The sequence below is a fragment of the Lycorma delicatula genome, chromosome 4, assembly GCF_047948215.1.
Source record: "Lycorma delicatula isolate Av1 chromosome 4, ASM4794821v1, whole genome shotgun sequence".
Classification (NCBI taxonomy): Eukaryota; Metazoa; Arthropoda; class Insecta; order Hemiptera; family Fulgoridae; genus Lycorma; species Lycorma delicatula.
Genome location: NC_134458.1, coordinates 213,244,717 through 213,268,068, shown reverse-complemented (window position 1 = coordinate 213,268,068; position 23,352 = coordinate 213,244,717). Strand labels below are relative to the sequence as shown.

Below are 23,352 nucleotides of genomic sequence, written 5' to 3'. Positions count from 1 at the left end.
CCCAACAGAAAGTAGCTGTGCAACAAACTTTCAAAGAAGACTATTAGAATTTAGTACCATCTAAGTATCAGATGCTTTACAAGGCCACTAATATAGCTATGAGACAATATAAATGAGACATATAATATATATATATATATATATGACATATAATATGTATATTATAATATATATGAGACAATGTATAGCGACACAAAGGTAAATAAAGAATAAATTAAACAGAGACATAAAAAAATAAAAGCAAATCGGAAGTCAAATTTAGCTTAAACATGTAGGCTAACCTCTAAGTCATTTGTTTCGATTTTCAGCAAGGTGTTTTTCATAAGCATAATTTCATTCATCTCATCTTCCTAGTTAAAATGCATGCATGTACATGTTCGAAGTTCTAATAACGATTAACTCTTCACCTGGACTGAACACTAAAATCAAATCCACGCCATTTATATACGGATGGAGTAAAAACAAAATTGCCTCAATAAAGACAGGCAGAATGGAACTTTAATTGTACGTAAGATAAATAAATATTTGATGCTCTTATGACAAAAAAACTTCTCACATCTTTTTAAAAAATTTAACAATCTAAAGGTTTATTAGATATTAGTCCCCTAGCAAGCTTTTCGACATACTGTAATAAATTAAGTTTTTTTTATAAATTTGTTTAGTGGTATAGTTTTGATTTTATCCACTTATATCCATAAAAGTACTAGGTTCGAATCCTAATTAGGTTTGGCATTTTTCATACACTAAAAAATTAATCTCTTATTTCATCACAAGAAAAATATGATGTAATTGAGTGGCAAACTTGCTATAATACATGGATACATAAATATTTTGTAAAATTTTATATTTTAATTTGTTATATTAAATGTCTATATATTTTTTTGTCTATATATTTATATTTAATAATCCCTTTGTATTTGATGAACGATTTACAATCAAAATGCTCATCTAGTTTTAGGATTTTTTTTTAATTGTAAAAAACTGTTCAGCAGGTCTAAAGTTCACATTCAGAAGTTTCTCATAAAGTGAAAAACATATTTTCTTAATAATTTTAGGTGATATAAAATTAATGTTTGCAACTTTTTTATTTAATTTTTATTATGAATGGAGGATGTTAGGATTTCTGTTAAAAGTTACTTTCTAACTCAAAATAAAATAAATAAATACAATGAAAAAAATTATTAAAAAAAAAACTCACTCTATAGTGAAAGACAATTTAAAAACAGTTTAATTTAACCTGAATGAATGTTGGTTTTGTAAGCTAAGTAAATATTTAATTGAAATTTTCCAAATTATTTAGAATTATTCAGATTTTTGAAATAATTAATAGAATTTTGAGCATGATAAATCTTCAAGAACAGCGATAAAAACGACACCACAACGTTAAAGGTTTTAGTTTATGCCGTAGTTAAGTTTAGTTGCATAAATAAAAAATAAAAAAAAAAAATAATAAAGTAACACCAGATAATTCATTTGTAATATTAACGAAGGATTTTAATATTTAAGGATTTTCTAAGTATAAAGTAAACATTCTTAAAAATTGCAATACTAAAATAAAATAAAGTTAAAAAATAATCTTACCTGAGGAAGTCTTCTGCTGGTTCGCGGAAAGTGTACATGCGCGGGAACGCTAAGGACGGCATTGAGAGGTGGTGGAGAGGAGTTTTGTTGAAGCTCATAGAGGGCTGCATCATATAGAGTAAGATGAAGTCCCAAAAAAAGCGTGATTAACGCTGCGGAGACTAATAGGGCGGCCAGTCGGGGCCGTAACCCTTCAGCTCCTCCAAACATCACACTCTCTGAAAACAGAAATGTAATAAAATATATAGTACTTTATTTATAGAATCTGTAATAGGAAAGGAGATCGCTCTTCCAGCTGTTAACGTAGGAAGACCGAATAGATGACGAAGTTAGGTGATACTGAGATTCTGAGGGTTGATTTTAAACCGCAGTCACTAGAGAAAATTAATATGAACCCCGTTTATTTTTTTCAGATGTGTACCCTCTCGCTTTCTATTTCAAATAACGTGCTGTATTCAAGAAGGTTTCGCTCCAAAGGCTTGGGATTGAAACGGGTTTCAATCCCAAGCGGGTGACAGCGATGTGGTGAGGGACCTGCTGGCAAGTAAAACACCAGATGATTATTTACAAAATAAAAAGGTTCAATACTTTAAAACCAAAGTAGAATATTGGGAACTCACGGTTCAAAGGATTTAGATCAAAATCAAAAGAAAAGAAACGAGTTTGTACGAAGGTGAATATTTGGTGCAGCATATCTAATGCCACACATATCATACTACAGCGAATGTTATATGCATTTGAATCATTATGATTGTAAAAATAAGATTTTTCATAAATGTATATATTTAGTAGTAATAATGAACAAGAGAGTGCAACTTTATCTGAGAATGCATTAAAACATATAAAGAAAAAGAAAGAACTAATTTACAAATAATTTGCATTAACTTACTCGTATGTTAAACAAAATAATCAGGAATGAATGTAAAAAATCCCTTTGGGTACGCCTTCCGGCGTACCCAAAGGGATTTTTAAGCCTTTTTAAGCCCTAGGCGTACCCAAAGCGAATATATATAACGAATAAAATTTGTTTAACGAAATTAAACATAAAAGAAAGACATGAAGAAAGACAAGCTCCACCCTCTTGGTTCGATTTTGGCCGTTAACGAATTTTACCGAGATTTTGGAACAAATTATTTTTAAGGAACAATTTGAAAGTGATTGGCGCAAAATTACGGCAGTTATCTTGTCCACAAGAAAGTGAAATATAGATATATTAAAATACTATATATTAATGTAATATATATATATATATATATATATATATATAAATGTATATATAAACTTTTGAGCTGACGGTGGTTTTGGTCAGAGGGATGTGAAACGCGAAGATAGTCGAAATTTTCCGGAATACCCGTTTTCATGGAATTTTTCATGATACCCGTTTCAGTAGGTAGCTTTCTTATGAAAACTATCTAAAATAAGATTACAATCAATAAGTACGCTTAATAGTTACTTCTGATTACATTAACTAAAGCCGATATCAAAATATAAAAACAATATTTTAACATCTTCAATACCAAAAAAGTCATTCTCAATCAAATTTAGAAAATTTTTTTGTCGTTCTAATTTTTGATTTGGTTTGGTTATCTGTTATAAATTCTAGCTGCTGCACTAGACAATATTTTGAGAAGACAACAATTCTCACTCTTGCATTGGAGGCATAATAATTTTTATTTATGTACAGGTTGGTACAGAGAAACGGGAAATTTTGAAAGTAGTAGTGGCAGCCCTGAGGAACTGATAGAAAGGTGAGAATGACATCCTTCTGGACACAACTACCTAACATTTAGTAATCATGAACTAGTGGGTCGGTACATAAAGTACATATACCGTGAAGGAATTTTAGAAGAATGGTGATAGTGTGACTGCTGCTCAACGGAATTTCTGACATCATTACAATTTAGGTCATCATGGTCGTGTTCCATCTTGCCACGCCATCAAAATATGGGTTGAGAATTTCGAGGAGACGGGTTCAGCTTTAAAAAGAAACCACCAGAAGGCCAACGAATCACAGAAAACATTGAAGTAATTTGACCCTCAATCGGAAGGAGCCCACGACCATTGGCAAGGAAACAGCAGCATTACAAAACAGCACCTTTACAAAATCCAAGTTGTACAGGAATTGTTCAACTACGTTGTTCTATTACTACAGACTACGTTGTTCTATGAATTCCCATGAACGTGTTTAAAAGTGCCATGCAAAATCTCGGTATTCGCTTCCAGGAATGGATACGTTCGAATGGCCATCGTCTTTTGGACATTGTTTTTAGAAATTGAATTTTTTTTGTGTTCGGACACTTATTGGCATGTAATTTACTTTTTGTTTACGAAAATTCATTTGTTTTACTTTTGTGAGAGTTACTTCAAAATTGCCCGTTTCCTTGCGCCACACTGTATAATAAAAAATTTAGGGGATTTTAGCAATAAAGGTTTATAACGAAAAAATTTATTCTTACACCTCAAACTGTTCTGGTGCGTACACAAAGCTGTTTTTTTTATATTTTTCTATTCATTATCGTCATCTTCTACCATCTTCCGCATTTTTTGTTTCTTTTTGAACCCATCAACAACCTTTTCAACTTTTCAAGTTTTTGTATTAAATTTGTTTAGTTACAAGAGTAATATAAAAATTAACATTTCACATTTCCCTATTTTCAATATTAAACTTATTAACAACTTCAAAAACATCAACCCTATGTTTTAGGACAAAAAGTGGCAATTGTTAATTGTTTTGATATTAGGATTTCTGTTTTTTTTTCTAAATAATTTCCAAAAATTCTACATATAATAAAATCTTTGTGGTCTCTTAATAGATTCATCACCGTCACAAGAAAGTAAAAGTGTTCTTTATTAAACGTTTTTTTAAAATATAATTTGAGCAAGCTTGGGTTAAACTGTCACCCGATTTGATATTAAACCACTGTTCCTTGTTGGGAAAAGGGTTTTAAAATAAAATACTTCAAAATAAAAGAATAAAAATAAAATTCCTTTTTAAAGTACGTATATAATAAAGTCAACCGATTTTTATAGTCATCATTGTTAAAAGAGAAAATTTCAAATAATATTTTTTAAAAAGGTCAAATATTTCATGAAGAGAAAAAAGTTGACAAAATAAAACGTTTAAGATAAAAGAACCATTAAAAAAATATACAAAACTGATGTGACATAAAAACGTATTAAAAAGTAAAAATAATATTATTTCAATTCATTCTTAAATTTCGGCTTTTTTAAGTCGGCATCAAATTAAGATTAAGTAATTTGTAGTTCCTTGTTTTTATTTGGTGCTGATTTCAACGTGAAGAAATTTAAAGAAAACTGGAAAAGTATTTTTTTTTAGTGCGTATACGTATTTGAAAGATTCTCATTAGTTAATTATTGCTTATGTAAACTATTATTATTTTTTCTTGAACTGACATTCAAATTCTTTATTTATTTCGCAAAAAAATAAATATATATTTGAACCGGTACTTTCGAATAGCAGGTAATAGTGTATGTTTAATAATTTAATAAAAAATTATGAAATATGTCATGACGTTTTTTTTTTTTTTAGGTCACAGCCGTCATCTGTAAACAGTACTATTTTCATATGCATATTGTATAGAGTAGTTTCATATAATAAATTAATAAATCTCTTTTCTTCCACGTTGAGTTATTTAACATAATGTGTTAAGTTACATGTTTTATATATATTTTAGTTATCTAAAATTCTTTCTCGTACTTATGTTTAAAGCAGCGTTTCTCAACCTGGGGGTCGCGGTGATATGAAAGAAGGGTCGTGTAATTAGCTTACAGCTTTACACATAATCAATAATGAAATCATTTATCAGAATAAAGCTGACAACACAGTTGTAGGACTTTCCCGCCACACTGCCGTTTTCTGATGCACGGCTTACACAGACGTACACACACAACTTAATTTAAAATAATTATCATTGTATTTAAATATAATATTTTTTATTTATTTAATTCTATGATTCTAACTAAAGCGCGCGCGCATACCGTATTTCATTTGCGCGGATTAATCATCAAAATCATCATTTGTGGCGGTGCGGCCACTTTAAATACTTTTTTACACTTAAATATTCATTTAATTCTACCGCTCTCCTGTGACATCACAACGTAGCAGGCGATTATAGCAGCTGTAAGTCAGTGCTACACTAGCGCTTCTTGTGGTGAGAGGGGGTACTATACCCACTTAGCCACTAGTTTATTTAGAGCATTTTTAGGGGTGGAGGTGCGATTTTACAAAAATTAACCTTGCTCTACAACCTCACCCCCTTGACCTTCTAAGTTGAAAATTTAATGGCATCAATGCCCCATATATATTGAAGTAATCTGATCAAGTTCAAAATTGGTCGACTAGCTCTGGAGATATAAGGTGATTTAGAGTGCGACACGTAACACCGAACACACACACACGTACATAAGAACATCCGGAAAATTTTCATCCGGTTTTTTGGGTTCCTTAGGTGTCAAAACGTAAAGATCCGGTGAAAACCGCATATGTCCAAATAGGACCGATTACCATACTTTCCGTTCTATAGCTATAGCGCTAGGTGGGAAAGTAAAATCATTTATTATAAACATTTTATTTACATTTATAAGTACATATGTAAAGAAAATAAATTAATGACATGCTTGCGTTTGTTTTTCATTTAAAAGTATCTCCATACTTGGATTTATGATAGAAACACACAAAAGCAAATCGTTTTCAAGTGGTAAAAGACGATTCCTATGATTAGATTTTAGCGCAACCGTAGACGAAACACTTCTCACAGAGGTAAGACGTGGAGAAAGGGATTAATATTTGAAATGCTTCTGTGATTAAATTTCCGTATTCACTTCGACGAGCAAGCCAAAACGTATCTAAATCTTCTACGTATCTAAATTTTTGAAGAGCTACACGTAAATCTCAACCGGTAACATAGAAGCTGCAACAACGTTTTCGGTTAATGGATCGAGAAATCATTTTTATCTTCCGGAAAATACTTCAACGACTCAATTTTTAGCTCTCGCAAATGCATCTTCATACTATTCAAACTGTGGTGAATAATAGTGTCTTCTTCATCCAAATTTATTTCAATACAATCGGAACTGACTGGAAAAATATCAAAATTTTTGTTTTGAAGGCGAATAATCCAGATATCATCAAATTTCTTAATGAAAACATGAACTTTGTCTGTCATTAATAACATTTTTTTATTACCTCCTTGAAAATTCACATTCAAGTCGTTTAAATGCAAAAATATATCAGCTTAGTAAGTCAACAGCAATATACACTCATTAATCTGTAAAAACATTGAATAAGATGTTTGTATATCCTGGAAAAATATTATTAATTCCTCTGCAATTCCAATAACCAGGTTAATAATTCCCCGCGATAACCATCTGACTTCTGTGTAGAAAAGAAGAATTTTTTTTCTTTTCGCTCATTTCACTGCATAGTTTAGCAAACAGCCGCAGCTAAATAGCTTTAACTAGGTTTCATTGGGTTGTGGTTGGGTGGGTCGCGAAATGTTCATTATATATTTTTTTACTTTTTGGGGATCGTGGAGCTAAAAAGGTTGAGAATCGCTGGTCTAAAGCTATGAAATTAGCATATTTATTATTTTTAACTTTATTTATACACCAAATAATAAACCTTGCCTTTTTAATATTTAATAATTTTTTTCATTTAAATGTAACCTAAGAAAAAGTAAGTTTTTTCTTGTATCTTCATTTTTTAATTTTCTATTGTTTCATATTAGATTTTTATACATATTCCATTATATATCCATTTTTAATGTAAAAAATGTCTTTCTTCTATGTTTAATTTCGTTAAACAAATTTCATTCGTTATATATGTTCATTAAATGATACATCGTACACGTAACAGCATTTGTTTACTTTCTGAAAATATGGGAAAAACCCCGCTATATAGTAGTTCTTTATCATTACAAAAATTGAAGTAATACGTTACATTATTCTTATTTATTTCATTTATTGATTTACTTTATTATTACAATTATTATGAACAAATAGAATATTTTAAGATTTTATAAAAATTCAATATAATACTGTTTCTTCTTATTTTTTTTTTTTTATAAATTAAATATTCATAATTTTAAAGTTAAATTATTGTAGCTTACAATATTATTTTGGAACGCAGTTACAAAATTACTACTTTATGGTGTTTTAGAAATTTTTGTTGGCTGTATTGAATCAAACTTATTTTTACTTTCTTGTACGAAGCAAAGGAAGTATTGTGATCGCGAAAAATTTCGGTTTACAGATTTCAACGGAAATATCCATTTTGACCATTCCTGAATCCACTTTGACTAGTTTCAGCGTGACGTCTGTACGTACGTATTTATCTCGCATAACTCAAAAACGATTAGCCGTAGGATGTTGAAATTTTGGATTTAGGACTGTTGTGACTGTTGTTTAGGACTGTTGTTTGGTTTAGGACTGTTTTGTTAGGTCTAGTTGTGCACCTCCCCTTTTGATTGCAATAAACTGAACCAAAAGTATTCAAAAAAGCCCAAAATCCAAAATAAATTGGACGTTGGATTTTTACTTAACTGCAATAATAAGGTCTCATTGAGAGCTTTTCAACGATTATATATATATATATATATATATATATATATATATATATATATATATAAAGTGGTACTTATTTTCATTGGTTCCAGAGTTATAGCTAAATAAAATTGTAATTAATGAATATCTGGATTTTATAAGATTCGGTTCGAATCAGACTTCATTTTCTTTTTTTTAACTTTCTTTTTTTAAATTTATTTTTTAAAACTTTTTTGCTAATTTAAATATATTGATTTATTAACAATTATTAATCCATGATTATAAAAAAAGTTTTACAATAAATAATTAAATAATAAAAAAAAAAATTGATGTGGACACTACATGACTTCCTCGTACGCCTATTAAATTACATATACATATTTTTTGCTGCATTTTATTTCATTTGAAAGTGAGATACGATGCTCCAATTCTTTAATAAAGTGGACAGTTACACAATTGCTGAAATATTAGTTTTTATTAACAAAAAATATTTATACAATTATTAATTCAACATTCTTAATGAAATATTAAGATAGAGTAAAAATCCCTTTATTATTCGTATAACTAGATCAGTATTATTCGTATCTTCATGATTTGCTGATCAACAAAGTTTTCAGTTTTTTGGTGTGTCGTATAGATAAAAGTTAATAATAATTAAACTATTTCTTGTAGGGAACTCCTGTATACCGGTTACAAATTTTAATTTCGACCTTACGGTGTAAAATATTCAGTTTTTATTATTGGATTATTTGGTAAATAATCAAAAATGAAAAAGAAAGAAAATATGAAGAAATATATTTGAAAAAAATGACAAGAAGATAAATATAAAGAGGAAGAAAATGTTAAAACCAAAGAGAAAATAAAAATATTAAGAGGTGATAATTATAAAGAAGAAGAAAACGTTAAGGACCAAGGAAAGAATAAAAAGATTAAGAGAGGATGATGAATAGAGAGAAAATTTGAATACTAGAGAACGTGTACACAAATTAAGATCAGAAGAATTATATCAAACCAAAGAGGAATTAAATGATCGGCAACAAAAAAACAAATAAACGAATTGATGATCAACTCCGACTTAGGGAAAATATTGTCCGACAATATCAGAAGAGAAATGAACCAAAAGATAAGAATTTTTTGCAATTTATTAAAGGTCGGGCATTTATGCCTCATTATTTATTTTGTTCTTGAAGGGTCTATTTTTCAATCACTCTGTAGGTAACTAATGTAGATAAAATTAAACGGAAATTTTAGAATAATTAAATAAAATTACACCAGAAAATCCAAATATAATACGATTCTAAATTATAATTTTCAAGTATTATTAAATAATTCTATTCTAATATTTCACGTAAGATTGTCGGATTAATAATTGTATAGATATTAGATGTTAGTAAAATCTAATATTTAAGCAACTGTGTAACAGCCCACTTTATTAAAGAATTGGAGAATCGTATCTCACTTTCAAATGAAATAAAATGCAGCAAAAAATATGTATATGTAATTTAATAGGCGCACAAGGAAGTCATGTGGTGTCCACATCGAAATTTTTATATAGGAAGATGGACATATGATTTAATATAAATGAATTTAATGTAAAATTTTACAAGAAAAACTATGGCTAAAGCGGTTTATCAATAAATGTCTTGGTTTTCGAGCTGTATAACCTGTGAAAGTTGCGAAAAGGGGAAAATCGCGTTAGAAATATAATGAAGTAAAACGCTTCGTAGTAACATTTTTATTTTGTATTACTTTCAAAATTACATCCAGTAACAAACTTTAAATAGTTAATGTTGGAATTTACGGCTCAAAAACTAATAACAAAAAAACAGCTGTCAGAATAATAAATAATACTAATAATTAGAATTATACACAATAACTCGTAATTTGTTACACTGCTACAACGAACGTTTGCAAAACATCTAACTAATGATTTTGAATCATTTTAGTGGCAGTTTTTGGTCTACCGGTAGCAGCTAGCCGTTGACTTAAGCTAGCCAATTCATTTGTAATACTGCTGCAAGTTATTAGTTATAATGTATTATTAGTGTTATTTATCATTATGAAGACCGTTGTTATTAATATGTTTGGGCCATTGATTCCGAAATTAACTATTTCAATTTTGTTTTCGGACGTCAATTTGAAGGTAATACGAAATAAAAAGGTTACTTCGGAGCGTTTTATCTCATTTTATTACTATTGTAATTTTTCCGTTTTCGCAACTTTAAATGCTTATAACGAGAAGGACATTTTGAAGAAATGAATTCATTTATCGAAATATGGATTTTGCCATCGTTTTCTTCTAAAAATTGTATCGCATGTACATTTCATATTAAAAAAAAAAGAAATCTGATTCGATGTAGCGGATCCCAGATGGCGAACAAAAATTTTAAACGCACCGTAAAGTAATAGTATTCTGTGACTATATAGATCGGCACTTGTTTTTACCTCCTGGTATCCCACAACTTTTAAATATAAAGCCGTTTAAATTCGTTAATATCAATCATTTTGTATGTGTGTAAGAGTACATTTTTTCTTGGGTAACGTTAAACAATATTCTTTTTGGTTGCACTTCTCTATTACTTTCTATTTTTTGCAAGTCCCTTAGTTTCAACAGGTTTGACCGAATGAAACATGTGCATGCATCAAAGTTACGTTACGAGAACCTCGGACGAAGACTAGGACCCGTTTATACAGGTTACGTAGTTAAATCATGTAGATAAATGCATTCTAAACATATAATTAAATCGTATTTCCAAAGTTATAAAAAAACCTAGTTGTTTCCCGAACGGAAATTTTTCTTCTTCGTATTATTATTACCATTCTTTCAATTATTAATTCATTTCTAACTTCTACTAACGCTACATATGCTACGTTTTGACGGTTTTATAGTATTTTTTTTCTATTATTAAAGAGTTAATTTTTCGCCATTTTGGGTCTTACACTTGAGTTACAAAATTTATATTCATATATTTTATCATTTATGAGTATTTAACAGCTGAATTTCCAAGTAGAAGGTTCTGAGGTTTAAACCTAATGGAGGTTATTTAATTTTATACGGATTTCAATACTACGTGTACTCTGGTGATTGGGGTTCAATTAATCACAAGTCTCGGGAACGGTCGGCCTGATTCTGTACAAGACTACACCTCATTTACATGTCATGCATATTATCTTCTTCTCATTGTGTTGGCGGGGGGGGGGGGGGGGTTTGCTTAATATTCACTAGTTGAACAGATAGCAACGTACACATTAGGAATAATACAAAAAAAAAATATCCGTTTAGTAAAGCTTACACTATAGTTTACACTGAAATTGATAGCTTATACTGTTATTGCATAATGATCATTTCAAAATTCTAATTTTGGCGGCCACTTTGAGGTGAACCCGACGGCTGATCCCGGCCATTCGTGTATTTGTCTAATCCTCTATCGATGCGGAAATCGCGTCTTCTCCGCAGTTCAATTCAAAAAATCAAAATCGGAGATAAAATGTGTTCACATACTTACAAACATATAGAATTCAATAACGAACTGTTAGTCGGTTGAAAATAATAATTTAGATAAGCCTTTTTTTTTAAATTAATTAATTATTATTAATATTAAGTTTTGAAAATATACATTAAAATGAATTAATTTTACTGAACTTTATCTTTAAATTTGGACTGTAAAGAAATCATGATTTTACCTGCACCAGATGGCTAAGAGAAGAAGATTAAACTACTGAATAGCGGAAAAGTAATGAAAGAGGGGAAGTCATATCAGAATAAGAGTAATAAGAAAGGATCAGTGCCCGAGGTAGATGACCGCATGTCTGCATTGAGAAAGTATAAGTAGTTAGTTTATTCTTTATTTTTTCTAATCCGTAACCTCAAAATTTATTAAACTGAATTAAAAGTAAAAATTCCGAAATTTTTCTAAGTGTTACACAATATGTAAACGGAGTTTTGAAACCCTCAAAATATAATATGTTTTAGTAGGTATTGATAAAATTGCACTAGTTTCAACACTTTTCGTCAAAATTGTATAAACTTACCAAAAATGTATTCGCCATATGATGTATAAACAGGTTATTTTTTTCAGAAAACAGTTACATTTAGCTAAATTTACTAAAAATGTGTATAGCATAATGCTTATTATAAGCGTAATTTTTAAAACAGCATTAAAAATAGATTTATGTTTTTCCTTTTCTAAAAGTCAAGATTTCTTTACAACAATTTTGCCCCGCTGAATTGCAGTTTATGGCTATTAGGCTGCTATTATAAAAAAAGGTCTTGCGCAGAACTACAGAAAGACCGACTTTTAGTTATTTTATTTTATATAATTTTTGCGTAAGAAATATAAAAAAATACATAAATTAAATGAGATAACTAAAAGAAGTAAAATTTATTTTTATTTAATATTAAAATATATTTACTTTTATAAGAAATTAAATTATTTTAACCGTAATTCGATGAAATAATTAAAAATATCGAGTAGACCCTACACACAAACATCAAGTTAAAACTCACTCACTCACTCACCACTGTGATTCACTGCATAAGCGCGTATGAAAAATGCACCAAACAAAATCAACATACCTCAAACTAAGGTTAAGTTGTCTGCTGTCGACCTTAAATTAAGCGTAACTTAGAAACGACTCATCCAGTCTCATCAAATTTTCAAATGCACAACTTGGAAATACACTACCATATCTAAATTTCAATGAAATTAATCTAGTAATTTTGGAGATTTTTGAGCCATAAATTTTACACATAGGCCTTAGGGTGTGTGTGTGTATATATATATATATATATATATATATATATATATATATATATATATATATACAGGGTGTCTCATATAAAACGCAACCCACACTTATATTGGTAGGTATTGAAATAATAAAAAGGCATGTGTAAATGTAAATGTAATTTTTATCATTACCATCCATTACCTTACATTTACAGTAAATGTTGGAAGTGGCCGCCATCTTCTTGAATACAAGCTTCAATTCTTATTACAGCGTTTCTTGCAACTTTTTTCAAAGTTTGTGGCGGATATTTAATACAGCTTGTTCAATATTGACTTTCAATCGTTCAAGTGTTCGGGGTTTGTTGCTGTAGGCTTTTTCTTTGAGGTAACCCCGTAGAAAAAAATCCGCCGCAGTCAAATCTGGAGATCTTGGTGGCCACAAGCCTCGACCGATAACACGATTACCAAAGAATTCCTCGACGAAATCAGAAGTTGAACCTGCGTAGTGCGATGTCGCACCGTCATGTTGTAGCCGGCAGTGTCTGTCTTCCTCTTCCAAGAATGAGATGAACTGAAATAAAATATCCTGATATCGTTCTGCATTAATGGTGTACTCGAAAAAAATAGGACCGATTATTTTCTTCCGCGATATCGCGCACCACACGCCCGACTTCTGCGGGTGTAATTGTTTTTCGTGATAAAGGTGGGAATTTTCAGCACTCCAAATTCTACTGTTTTGGCTGTTTACGTAGCCGTCCAAATGAAACCGTGCTTCATCTGTGAAAAATAACGAATCCATAACATTAATTCCCTCTCGCCGAAATCGACGGAACCGTTGACAATATTGTAGCCGTTTTTCTTTGTCGGGCTCAAGAAGTTGATAAACCGTTTGAATGCGATAAGGTCGTAATTGTAATTGTTTGGTCGCCCGATGAACAGTCGATTTAGACAAATTAATTTCAGCAGACAAACATCTGATCGATTTATTTGGCGAGGCGAGTAATCGGTCTTTGATTTCAGTGACTGTATCTGTATTCAACACTGACGCAGATGTTTTGTGTTCCTTGTTATTAACAGAACCGGTCTCTCTAAATTTTGCAACTAACCTTAATACTGATATTTTGTTAGGAGCCGGTTTATTTGAGTAATGGCGAAACAAATCTTGCACTGCAACCGCTGATTTCGTACTGAAGTACGACTCGACAATGAAAACACGTTCATCTAGCGAAAACACCATCTTGTCTCTAGCAGTACACTGAACGTTATGATTGCATTGTTGTTACTATCGGTAGTGTTCTACTGCGTCGCCGCGATGTTCAGATGTTGGACGAGTCCATTTCAGTAACGAGTAGGGGAGTAAGCTTGACTTTTGAAATTTCATGGATAAGTGATTGATGGGTTGCGTTTTATATGGGACACTCTTTATAAGAAAATTACGTTTTAATGAATGGTATTTTCGTACTCCTCATACCTCAATACGTATACGTTTCACCCCCCACAAATCCCAACGTGCGACCGAAAGTATACCGTACTTTTCATCGAAAAGTAGGTAAAAATTAGTTCATAGAAAAGTAAAATAAAGAATTAAAAAAAAAAAATCTTAAATCGCGCGGAAAATAATCCTTGAATCTTTATAACACTATAATTTAAATTTACACAAAGTATATAACGTGATTTGTAGTAATGTTTCTTTTAAATAAAGCAGCAACAATAATTATCATAAATAAAAATTATAGTCGTTCATTTGAAATGTTAGTTATAACGTGTTGAGATATTTAATGTTGACAGATAACAGGGAAGAAAAATGTATTATATAGTCTTTAAACACGCTTCTGTACAATAAAGAATTGTGTATATATAATGCCTCTTTTTTTACTATTTAATTTAATGTTTATCAATCGTTTGTGTAGTAGTATTTTTTTTTTTTTGGTGAGCGAAAAACGTTTTCACATTATCATGGCCCGGAAAAAAATTAAAATATAAAAAAAAAACAAATATATAAAATGAACAAACACAAAAATTAAATCAAGTAAAAAAAAACTTAATTATTTGAGATGTATCAACTTATTTGAGTTTTTAAAAATAACTTAAATATTAAAAAGCAATAAAAACTTACAACTAGTATCGCAGACAAAATCTTAAAAATATCTAATATTTAAATATATATATATATATAAGTAATATAAAATAAAAATAAATTTAACGAAGTCCGAGAGGAGTGAAAAGGATTTCTTCGGGATAATAGAAAGATTAGATTTAATATGAAGTTTATAACATTTATAAAATGAAAACAGTTGTAACAACAATAACATTTGATGCTATGTAAAATACTAATACGTAGAAGAAATAAAAACACCCGGTGTAAAACATCTTTGTCATTGCCCAGCATTTGATGAATGTTCGTGGGCGATTTAAATTCGACGCATAACGCATGCAATCCACACGGATGTGGCGCACAGTCAAGCGGCAGTTGCATCGTATGCATACTGGCGCCTTTGCTGCTGACATCAGAGATGCGAGTACCTCTTGTCCTATCCGCAATCGGCAGAGCACCACTTCCTCTTGCCCAAATTTTCCTGTGATAGGAGTCCCATGGCAACACAGTATCTTTGATATGTCGAAGTTTGTTATCTGCTGTAGCAGTCCAGTCATCTTGCCACTTTGCGGGAAGAGTGAGTTTTACACAGTTAATAAAGTCGGATGTAGTAACACTAGTAGTGAAAGATAGTTGACTACATAGGTCTTTAGGTCCTATCTATATATATAAATATATATATATAGATAGGATGTCTGGAATAAAGTTTTCTAAGGCTTGGAGAGCACTAAACGAGTCGCTACAAAGAAGGATATGACGGTACTTTTTTTTTTCGGTGAGTCAGAGGAACCCCATTTACGGGCGGAGTGTCGGACTCGTTAACAGGTTCCGCAAGATATTTAAAGTGCGTATGTGTGCCTCCGGGATCCAGAGTCTCCGTGCTTCATCGCCGAAGCCCATCCACACAAGTGCGGACGAACAACGACTCCGCAGGAGGGTGTCCTTCACCCCATCGCTCTCCAGTCCTTTTCTTCACTTGTTACACAGGGCTTTGTTTAGATAATTTATTCTACTAGAAACCCCTCCTCCTTTCCTCTGCTTCCTTAGCCCGAAGTGTTGCTCTAGCGAATTCCTTAACTGCTCTCCAGTTGTCCTTTGATTTTAGCATCCCGTCGTATCTTCCGGCTCTAGGCCACTGATGCCAGCACGTCCGCGGTGTACGGTGCTAACACCATATCAAGGATATTACAAATATGTATTGTTTATATAAATCATTTAAAAGTATAAATATAATTATACTGAAAACGGCATCTGTTCGCAAGCCTCAAAGCGGATTATTTTGAACATTAGCAAAATCTTCTTTCGATATGAAGGAATAAATCGTAAAACCTGTAGTACATTTAATATAAAAATCCAGACGATTGAAATTTAGTATATTTTGAATTGCAAATGAGGTCACGTTCGTTAATCGTAGTTATCTGGCTATCCATTTGTCAAAATCAAGAATAAAAGATCAGGTGTTCTTTGATTAATGTTTTGCGTTTAGAAGTTGCGTAAGTAAAAGATATATCTTTTCAAATATATAACATATTGATTATCGATTTCCTGCCTCTTTAAAAAATGTCAGTTTCATATTTTTAATGCTCACGGAAAAATAATTGGAGGTCTCTGTTCTTTTAAAGTTCTTACATTTTCAGAGATCCTAATGGTGGCATGCTTAAAATGAACACTTTGTATTATAGTTACTTCTTAGATAAAAAGTTTCAAACAAATCGCTTTTCATATTTTAATATATATTAATGTTACAACAGTCCTAAATACAAAATTACAACATTCTACGGCTAATCGTTTTGGGTTATGCGAGATACATACATACGTACAGACGTCACGCCGAAACTAGTCAAAATGGATTCAGGGATGGTCAAAATTGATATGTCCGTTGAAATCTGAAAACCGAAATTTTTTGCGATTACAATACTTCGATGTACTCGTACAAGGAAGTATAAAAAAAAGAATTTTTAGTTGCTTAAATTCATAATAACGTATAGCTGATCGATTTCCGAAATGCTTCGACATAATGAAACTCATAGAAGCGGTCAAATTCATTTTATAAATATGCCTCAGTCTGAAGACTTCATTCCATTTAATACAGGTTACGGAACTAAAACTCTGTCGTATCAAGTTTGAAAAATATAATTAATTGTATTTCTTTAAATTTTTTAATTAATCTTATTTTATTTATCATTTTTATTACTATTATTGCGTTCTGAATCTCTTTACTATCATTAAAGTATACCCGATAGGTTATCAAAGAAAAAATAAAAGATCGGAAAAAATTAAAGAAAAGATTCTTTTTTTACCGATTACGATAAAGAAAAGAAAAAATCACAAAGATAACGGGGGAAATAATAAAACATATAGTTTTTCTAAAGAAAAATGGGAGTTAATTAGAACTAAAAAGCTTAAAAGAGAATAGAAGAGATGGAGACCGATATAATATAAGTGACCTGCCTCAAGGCAGATAATTGTACGGTTCCGGCCTCCGTGGCGCGAGTGGTAACGTCTCGGCCTTTCATCCGGAGGTTCCGGGTTCGAATTCCGGTCAGGCACGGCATTTTTACACGCACTGACATTTATCTAATCCTCCAAAGCAATACCTAACAGTGGTCCCTAAGATTAAAAAAAGATAATTGTACGGTAATGTATCCAGGTAAAATATTTATATCGATACAAAAACAAATATTTATACATGTATATGTACATACATGCATATATATAAATATATATTTTTATTTACTTATTATTTTAACTAACTACTACATAAAGAGACGTCTTTTTCGTTTGCTCCCGATAGGGAAAACGTCTGAATCAGTCATTATCAAATTTAACTGTAGCTTTCTTGTGATCTTAGCAATGTTTAACACAGAACAAACATCACCGATCTCACTGCTATATAAACGATAAATAAATAAAATTTATAGTTAAATAACCTAGAACTTCTTTTAGTAAATTTGATATCACTGTCTGTATCGATAGATACTCTCTACGTCAATATCGACTACTTTAATCACTTATTATGCGATTTACTTAATTTATTGTCATCGTCTATAAAAAATCAATTTTTGTTACTATCGTAATATACATAAAAATAAAGGCATTGACGACTATTCACGTATATCAACCGAATAGTTATTATCTATCCTTTGTCTGGTAAGTTATGAATAGCGGAAACTCAAAGAGCAGCAGCCCACTCATAATTACTGCAAAACTATTTCCAATTTTTTAGCTCTATGCGCATATAGCGTGGGCGAAGCGGCGACGGGGGAAGCGAGTCATATAAAAAGATAAATTATTTTGCTGGATTTTTTTTTAATTTGATTAAGAATCAAAAACGTTCACATTTTTTAATGAGACCGCGAAATAGAATAAATTAAAACAATCGGATGATTGAAAGGAAATGAAGGAAAGGGATATATAATAAAACAAAAAAGAGATGGAAAGGGACGCTTAAGTATCAAGTACCTCGGTAGATGATCGCGCGTCTACATAGGAAAATTTACAATAGTGATCGGCGTCTCATCTCTCTTCGTCGGTCAATTAAATATCTCTTAAATAAAATTGCGTTTGCCGGTTTAAAATTTGACTTAATTCATCATTGATTTTTTTATACCTATCCTAAGAATTTCGGTAGTAAGTTAGTCTTTATGTTCGATAACTTTATAACTAACTAATTATACAACGTTTACTGCATCTAGGCTGTTTTTACTAGCAACAACTTTAGAATATTTCTTATATAAACGAATCCCATGTGTATAGAAGCTTTAAGATCAATTATTTTATTACTAATGTTCGGTATTAATTTATCATCGGAGTAAAACTTTCCGTTATATTATTCACTAAGAAAGTTATGTTTAGGGATGGGAGATGATTTAGATCGCTACAACGGTTGTTATGAAACCTAACTTAGCGATTTCAGCTTTATATATTATGTACTTAGATTGTTCAACTAGAATTCATACAAATTAATCAAGATTTGATTATTATCTTTTGTCCTTAAAGTACACATTTTTTGTGAAAATATATTCCTTTATCTATCTATAAACGTACGAGTATTATTACTTAATTTAAATGATATTTTGTAATAATTAAATTATTGTAAAGTTAAAAAAGATTTACGGTTTTTTTTTTTTTGCTTTTTTTTAGTAAATTTTTTATCGTGATCTTGAATACTCGACATTTTATTTATTGATCTTTTATATCCGACAAAGTAATGTTATATTTATCCGATAAAATTAGCTACAAAACTTAAAGAGGTTTACTTTGGTTATACGTCTATTGGTAACCTCTTGTATTTTCAAAATTTAAATAATTTGCGATTTCTTTAAGTAAAAATGACAAAGCGAAATATGTATATGTAACTTTATAACAGCGTAATAAGTTCTTAGATCCTCAAAAACCGTACTTAAAAAAAAAATACAAATATAAAAGTAAATAACTTTTTCGATTGTAGAATAATCATCATCGGTAGATTCAGAGCGTTTTGCAAAAGTAATATGAATTAAAATAAAAAGAACGATTAAAAATTAAGTAAATAACGTAAAGATTTTTTTTAATGATAATAAATAAAACAAAAAATTTCTTACAGAGTGAATTGGAAAAATGAGAAAAATTATCGTTTTTAATTAAAAATATTTATAACAAAAAATTCATCCGTCGTTACCACAATTAAACATTACAGTACAGTAATTAAATTTGTTGTTATGGTACGAAAAAGTTTACTTTAACAATTTAGAAAAATATTAAAAATAAAAAGGGAAGTCTTAAGAAAATATACAGACCTACAAAGGACCAAAATACTTACGTATTAGGAGCAAAAAAAATTTATCTAAAAATTAATACACTAGAAACAGATTATAGAAAAAGAGGATTAAAATTTCTCTGACATATGATGAGGATGAATGAATCTAGAGTGAACAAATAAATCTGAAAACAGAAATGCGAATATTCAATATAACTCAGGTACGTTTTTTAGGAATGAGTTTAGAAAGTTTCTTTTGTAGTTTTAATTAACTTGTGGAACAGATAAAGCCCAGTTGTAAATGGACTGAAGAATATGAAAAAAATCAAATCAGAACAGATAAAGAAGCTCTGGGGGAAAAAAAAACAAAAAAAAAAGTCTAAAAAAATGATATTTGTGTGACAACGATATTAGTTTTATGGAATTACGTTTATTTGTGTATTGTGTTAACCCTTTTGTTTTTTAACAAAATGACTCATTTTTTTCAAATCGTTGATAAGAAGCTAAGATATAAAATGGGATTCGAACCATGGATCCCCAGATGAAAGGTCGAAATCCGCCATGAAGATCGGCAGTTTTATTATTAATTCAAAGAAAAAAACTATAACCTTGGCCCGAAACCATCAATAACCAATGTAAGGAAATGTATTAGAAATCAGTATAAATAATGAAATTTAGACTTTAGATAACTTTCTAAAGGACGTAGAATTTAGATAAAGGATAACTTGTGAAAGACCGTTATCCTTCAGATAAAAATATGAAACACTGCGTTATAAACACAGCCTCAACTTAGTGGGAGCGTTTGTTTTTTGTTTTTTTTTAATATTATATTTAAGTCTGAACGATGTATAAATTGCATAATTTTTACACGACTGTCCAAAAAGAAGTGTTTAAGAAGTGTATTTAAGGTATATATATAAATGTTTGTTCCACCGTAGCAGTTCAACGGCTGAACCGATTTAGATGTATGTTCCCGCATCGGAATCCTTACGTTATCGAGAATGTCATAGTCTATATAAAAAAAAGAAGTCAAATCTGTAACTGATAAACGTGGTCGGTATTATTTCTGTTAACATGTTTTATCATATGTCTCTATTTCTTTTTAACTTATACGTATTTTTTTCTGAACTGAAGGTGACTTTCTTTATACAAGAATCACTTTTGGTGGCCGCGCTAAGTAGAATCGGGGATAAGACTGCGATCTGAGCATTACTACCTTCAAATTTGCAGGTTTTCTTCGGTGGTACCTGAACATCCTCCTCCAAAATGAAGAATATATTGAATTAATATTGTTTTTTTTTTATTTTTAATTATGAATGTTTGGCACTGAATATTAAAATTATAAATATGAAACATCATAGTTTTTATGACCGTCAGTAATTTTAGGAGTACATCTTAACCGCAGGAACTCCTACGCAGCTCAGAAGGAATGTAGGGTGTATGTATGTATGTATGTATGTTCCACCGTAGCAGCTCAACGGCTGAACCGATTTAGGTGTATGACCCTGTGTTAGAATCCTTACGTTACGGGGTATGTCATAGTCTATATACATATGTATGTATAGTCTATTATATATATTCTATACATTTATGTTTAAATAAACGTAAAAAAATTTTAAAAAAAACTTATACTACATACAAATATTATATAAAAAATTGTCACCCGCACGCTCATTAATTATCCTATATTAAAGAGCAATGTTTGTCAGCGATGTTTTCTTTTGGCAGTCGTGTTTTTTAATTTTTAATATTTATCACTTGTTTCATATGTATTCAGATTTTTAAATGAATCTTTCTCAATCATTTGAAAGAATAATTAAAACCAAAAGTGTTTAAAATTAGAAACGATTCGATCTAGTTAGTACATCAAACTAACGTTCCACGTCGGTTAAAAGCTACCATCGTAGTTGCATAATTTTTCCGGCTGTGTTTATTCTACGGTGGATTAAGGTGAATGACCCCAACCATCTATCCGAATTTTATTATAAGTTAATCGCATTATTATCATATATACCCAAGAGAATAAATTAAATTTCATGTTTATACGATCATCAATTCCATAGATATTAAGCAAAATGGATTCTAAAATATAAACAAATTCATACGAATACGTATATAGAGAATTTCGTCTTTTTTAGTTTTGGATTCACGAACTCTACAATTGCCGAGAAATGTAAATCAAGACTCTTCGCATTGTGGCTCAAAATTTTTATCCAAACTTTTGCTCCGTTTCAAAACGTTCCGTTGTAAGTATTTTGCGTTACAACTGCAAAAAAGTAAAAGTATTTCAATTTTTTAAAAATTATTATATTTTCTGAGATTATGAAAATTTTTTTCTTAAATATTACTGTCGTATTTAAATAAGAAGTGTAATCCATTTTGGTTGGAAGGTAAATAATATGTTCCGTTCTTAGTTTGAGCCAGATAGTGCTGCTCTCTAGCTTTCTATTAGCGCTGGCCTGCGAGGCGGTTCATATGTTCATTCGAGTTAAGAATCCCGTCTGGTGCGGCCGTGTATTTCTTCGTCTAATGTTACTAATGTGGTTTAGTTATCTAGTATGTTATTTAATATCTTTTACAAATAAAATTCAACTGTCCTAGAAGAATACTGTTCCATTCGTTCATCCAACAATCAATACAGTCCATCCTAGCTCTAAAGACTTAACATAATAAAAATCTAAAAAGTACTTAGTTCAATATTGAATATTTAACAATGTACTTGAGTAAGTTTACAAATAAATAAAATAAATTTATAAATTGTATGTTTAATTTTTTTAAATATAAATGATATTTAAATGGAAAAGTTTTTTAGAATTGATTATACATCAGAATTAATTATTATTTAAATAATTTTCATTTAATCTATAATTCAATTATGATATTTGATTACCATTTTTTCGTCTGAAATCTGGAAAATCACTAAGCTGCAGTAAATTCTGCACAATCTGTCCTGCTGATAAATCTCTGGTACTAATATAAAAAAAAACCTTTAAAAAATGTGTAATTTTGTACAGCCTATTGAACGTTATAATAAATTCATAAGAGAACCCTCATTTTATTTTTAAAAATCATTAACGAAATCTTCGTCAAATGCGAAGATAAAAGGACTTTTATAACTACAGTATTTTAAGAAGACGAAGTACTGTTTGCAGCAGTTGTTATCCTTCGCAATTTAGGGTAATTATATTATTTGTTCTAATGTAACATAATATGATTATTATTCCTACTATTATCAATATTTTCATGGTTTCTTAATGTATTTCTTTAATGAAAATATCCTTCTGCATTAATTCTGAGAGAGAAAGGAGCAAAAATATATATAATTATACTAGTCTTGTTATAGCTTGAGTTTGAAAATAAATAATTCACTTTACATTTTATTTTTCAGTACTTCTTTTTTCAATGTTCTGAAATTTCATTAAATTATTCTTTAAAAATCACTAATTATTTCATAATCTAACTGGAACTTAATCCGTATGAAACGCACAATAAATTCAAAAAAATATGCCTTGTGAGTTTTCTACTGTCCTAATTACACTAAATGAGCTGAAGGTTTGCTGCTGTCTTTGTCGACTGGCTTTTGCAGGCAGGACGAGCGGGGTTTGCTGTACTATCTAACCAGATGATATCCGATTATTAATAACATG

General features: G+C 30.3%; 1 protein-coding gene across 1 annotated transcript in view; it reads right to left on the bottom strand.

Moving 5' to 3' along the window:
• The window catches only part of Hs3st-A (Heparan sulfate 3-O sulfotransferase-A), a 266,793-nt gene that overhangs the window by 76,805 nt on the left and 166,636 nt on the right, over window positions 1–23,352 (bottom strand). Inside the window, exon 2 of the mRNA XM_075361875.1 lies at window positions 1,582–1,799. Coding sequence (XP_075217990.1) covers window positions 1,582–1,799 — 218 coding nt within the window. The remainder of the gene's footprint in view (window positions 1–1,581; window positions 1,800–23,352) is intronic.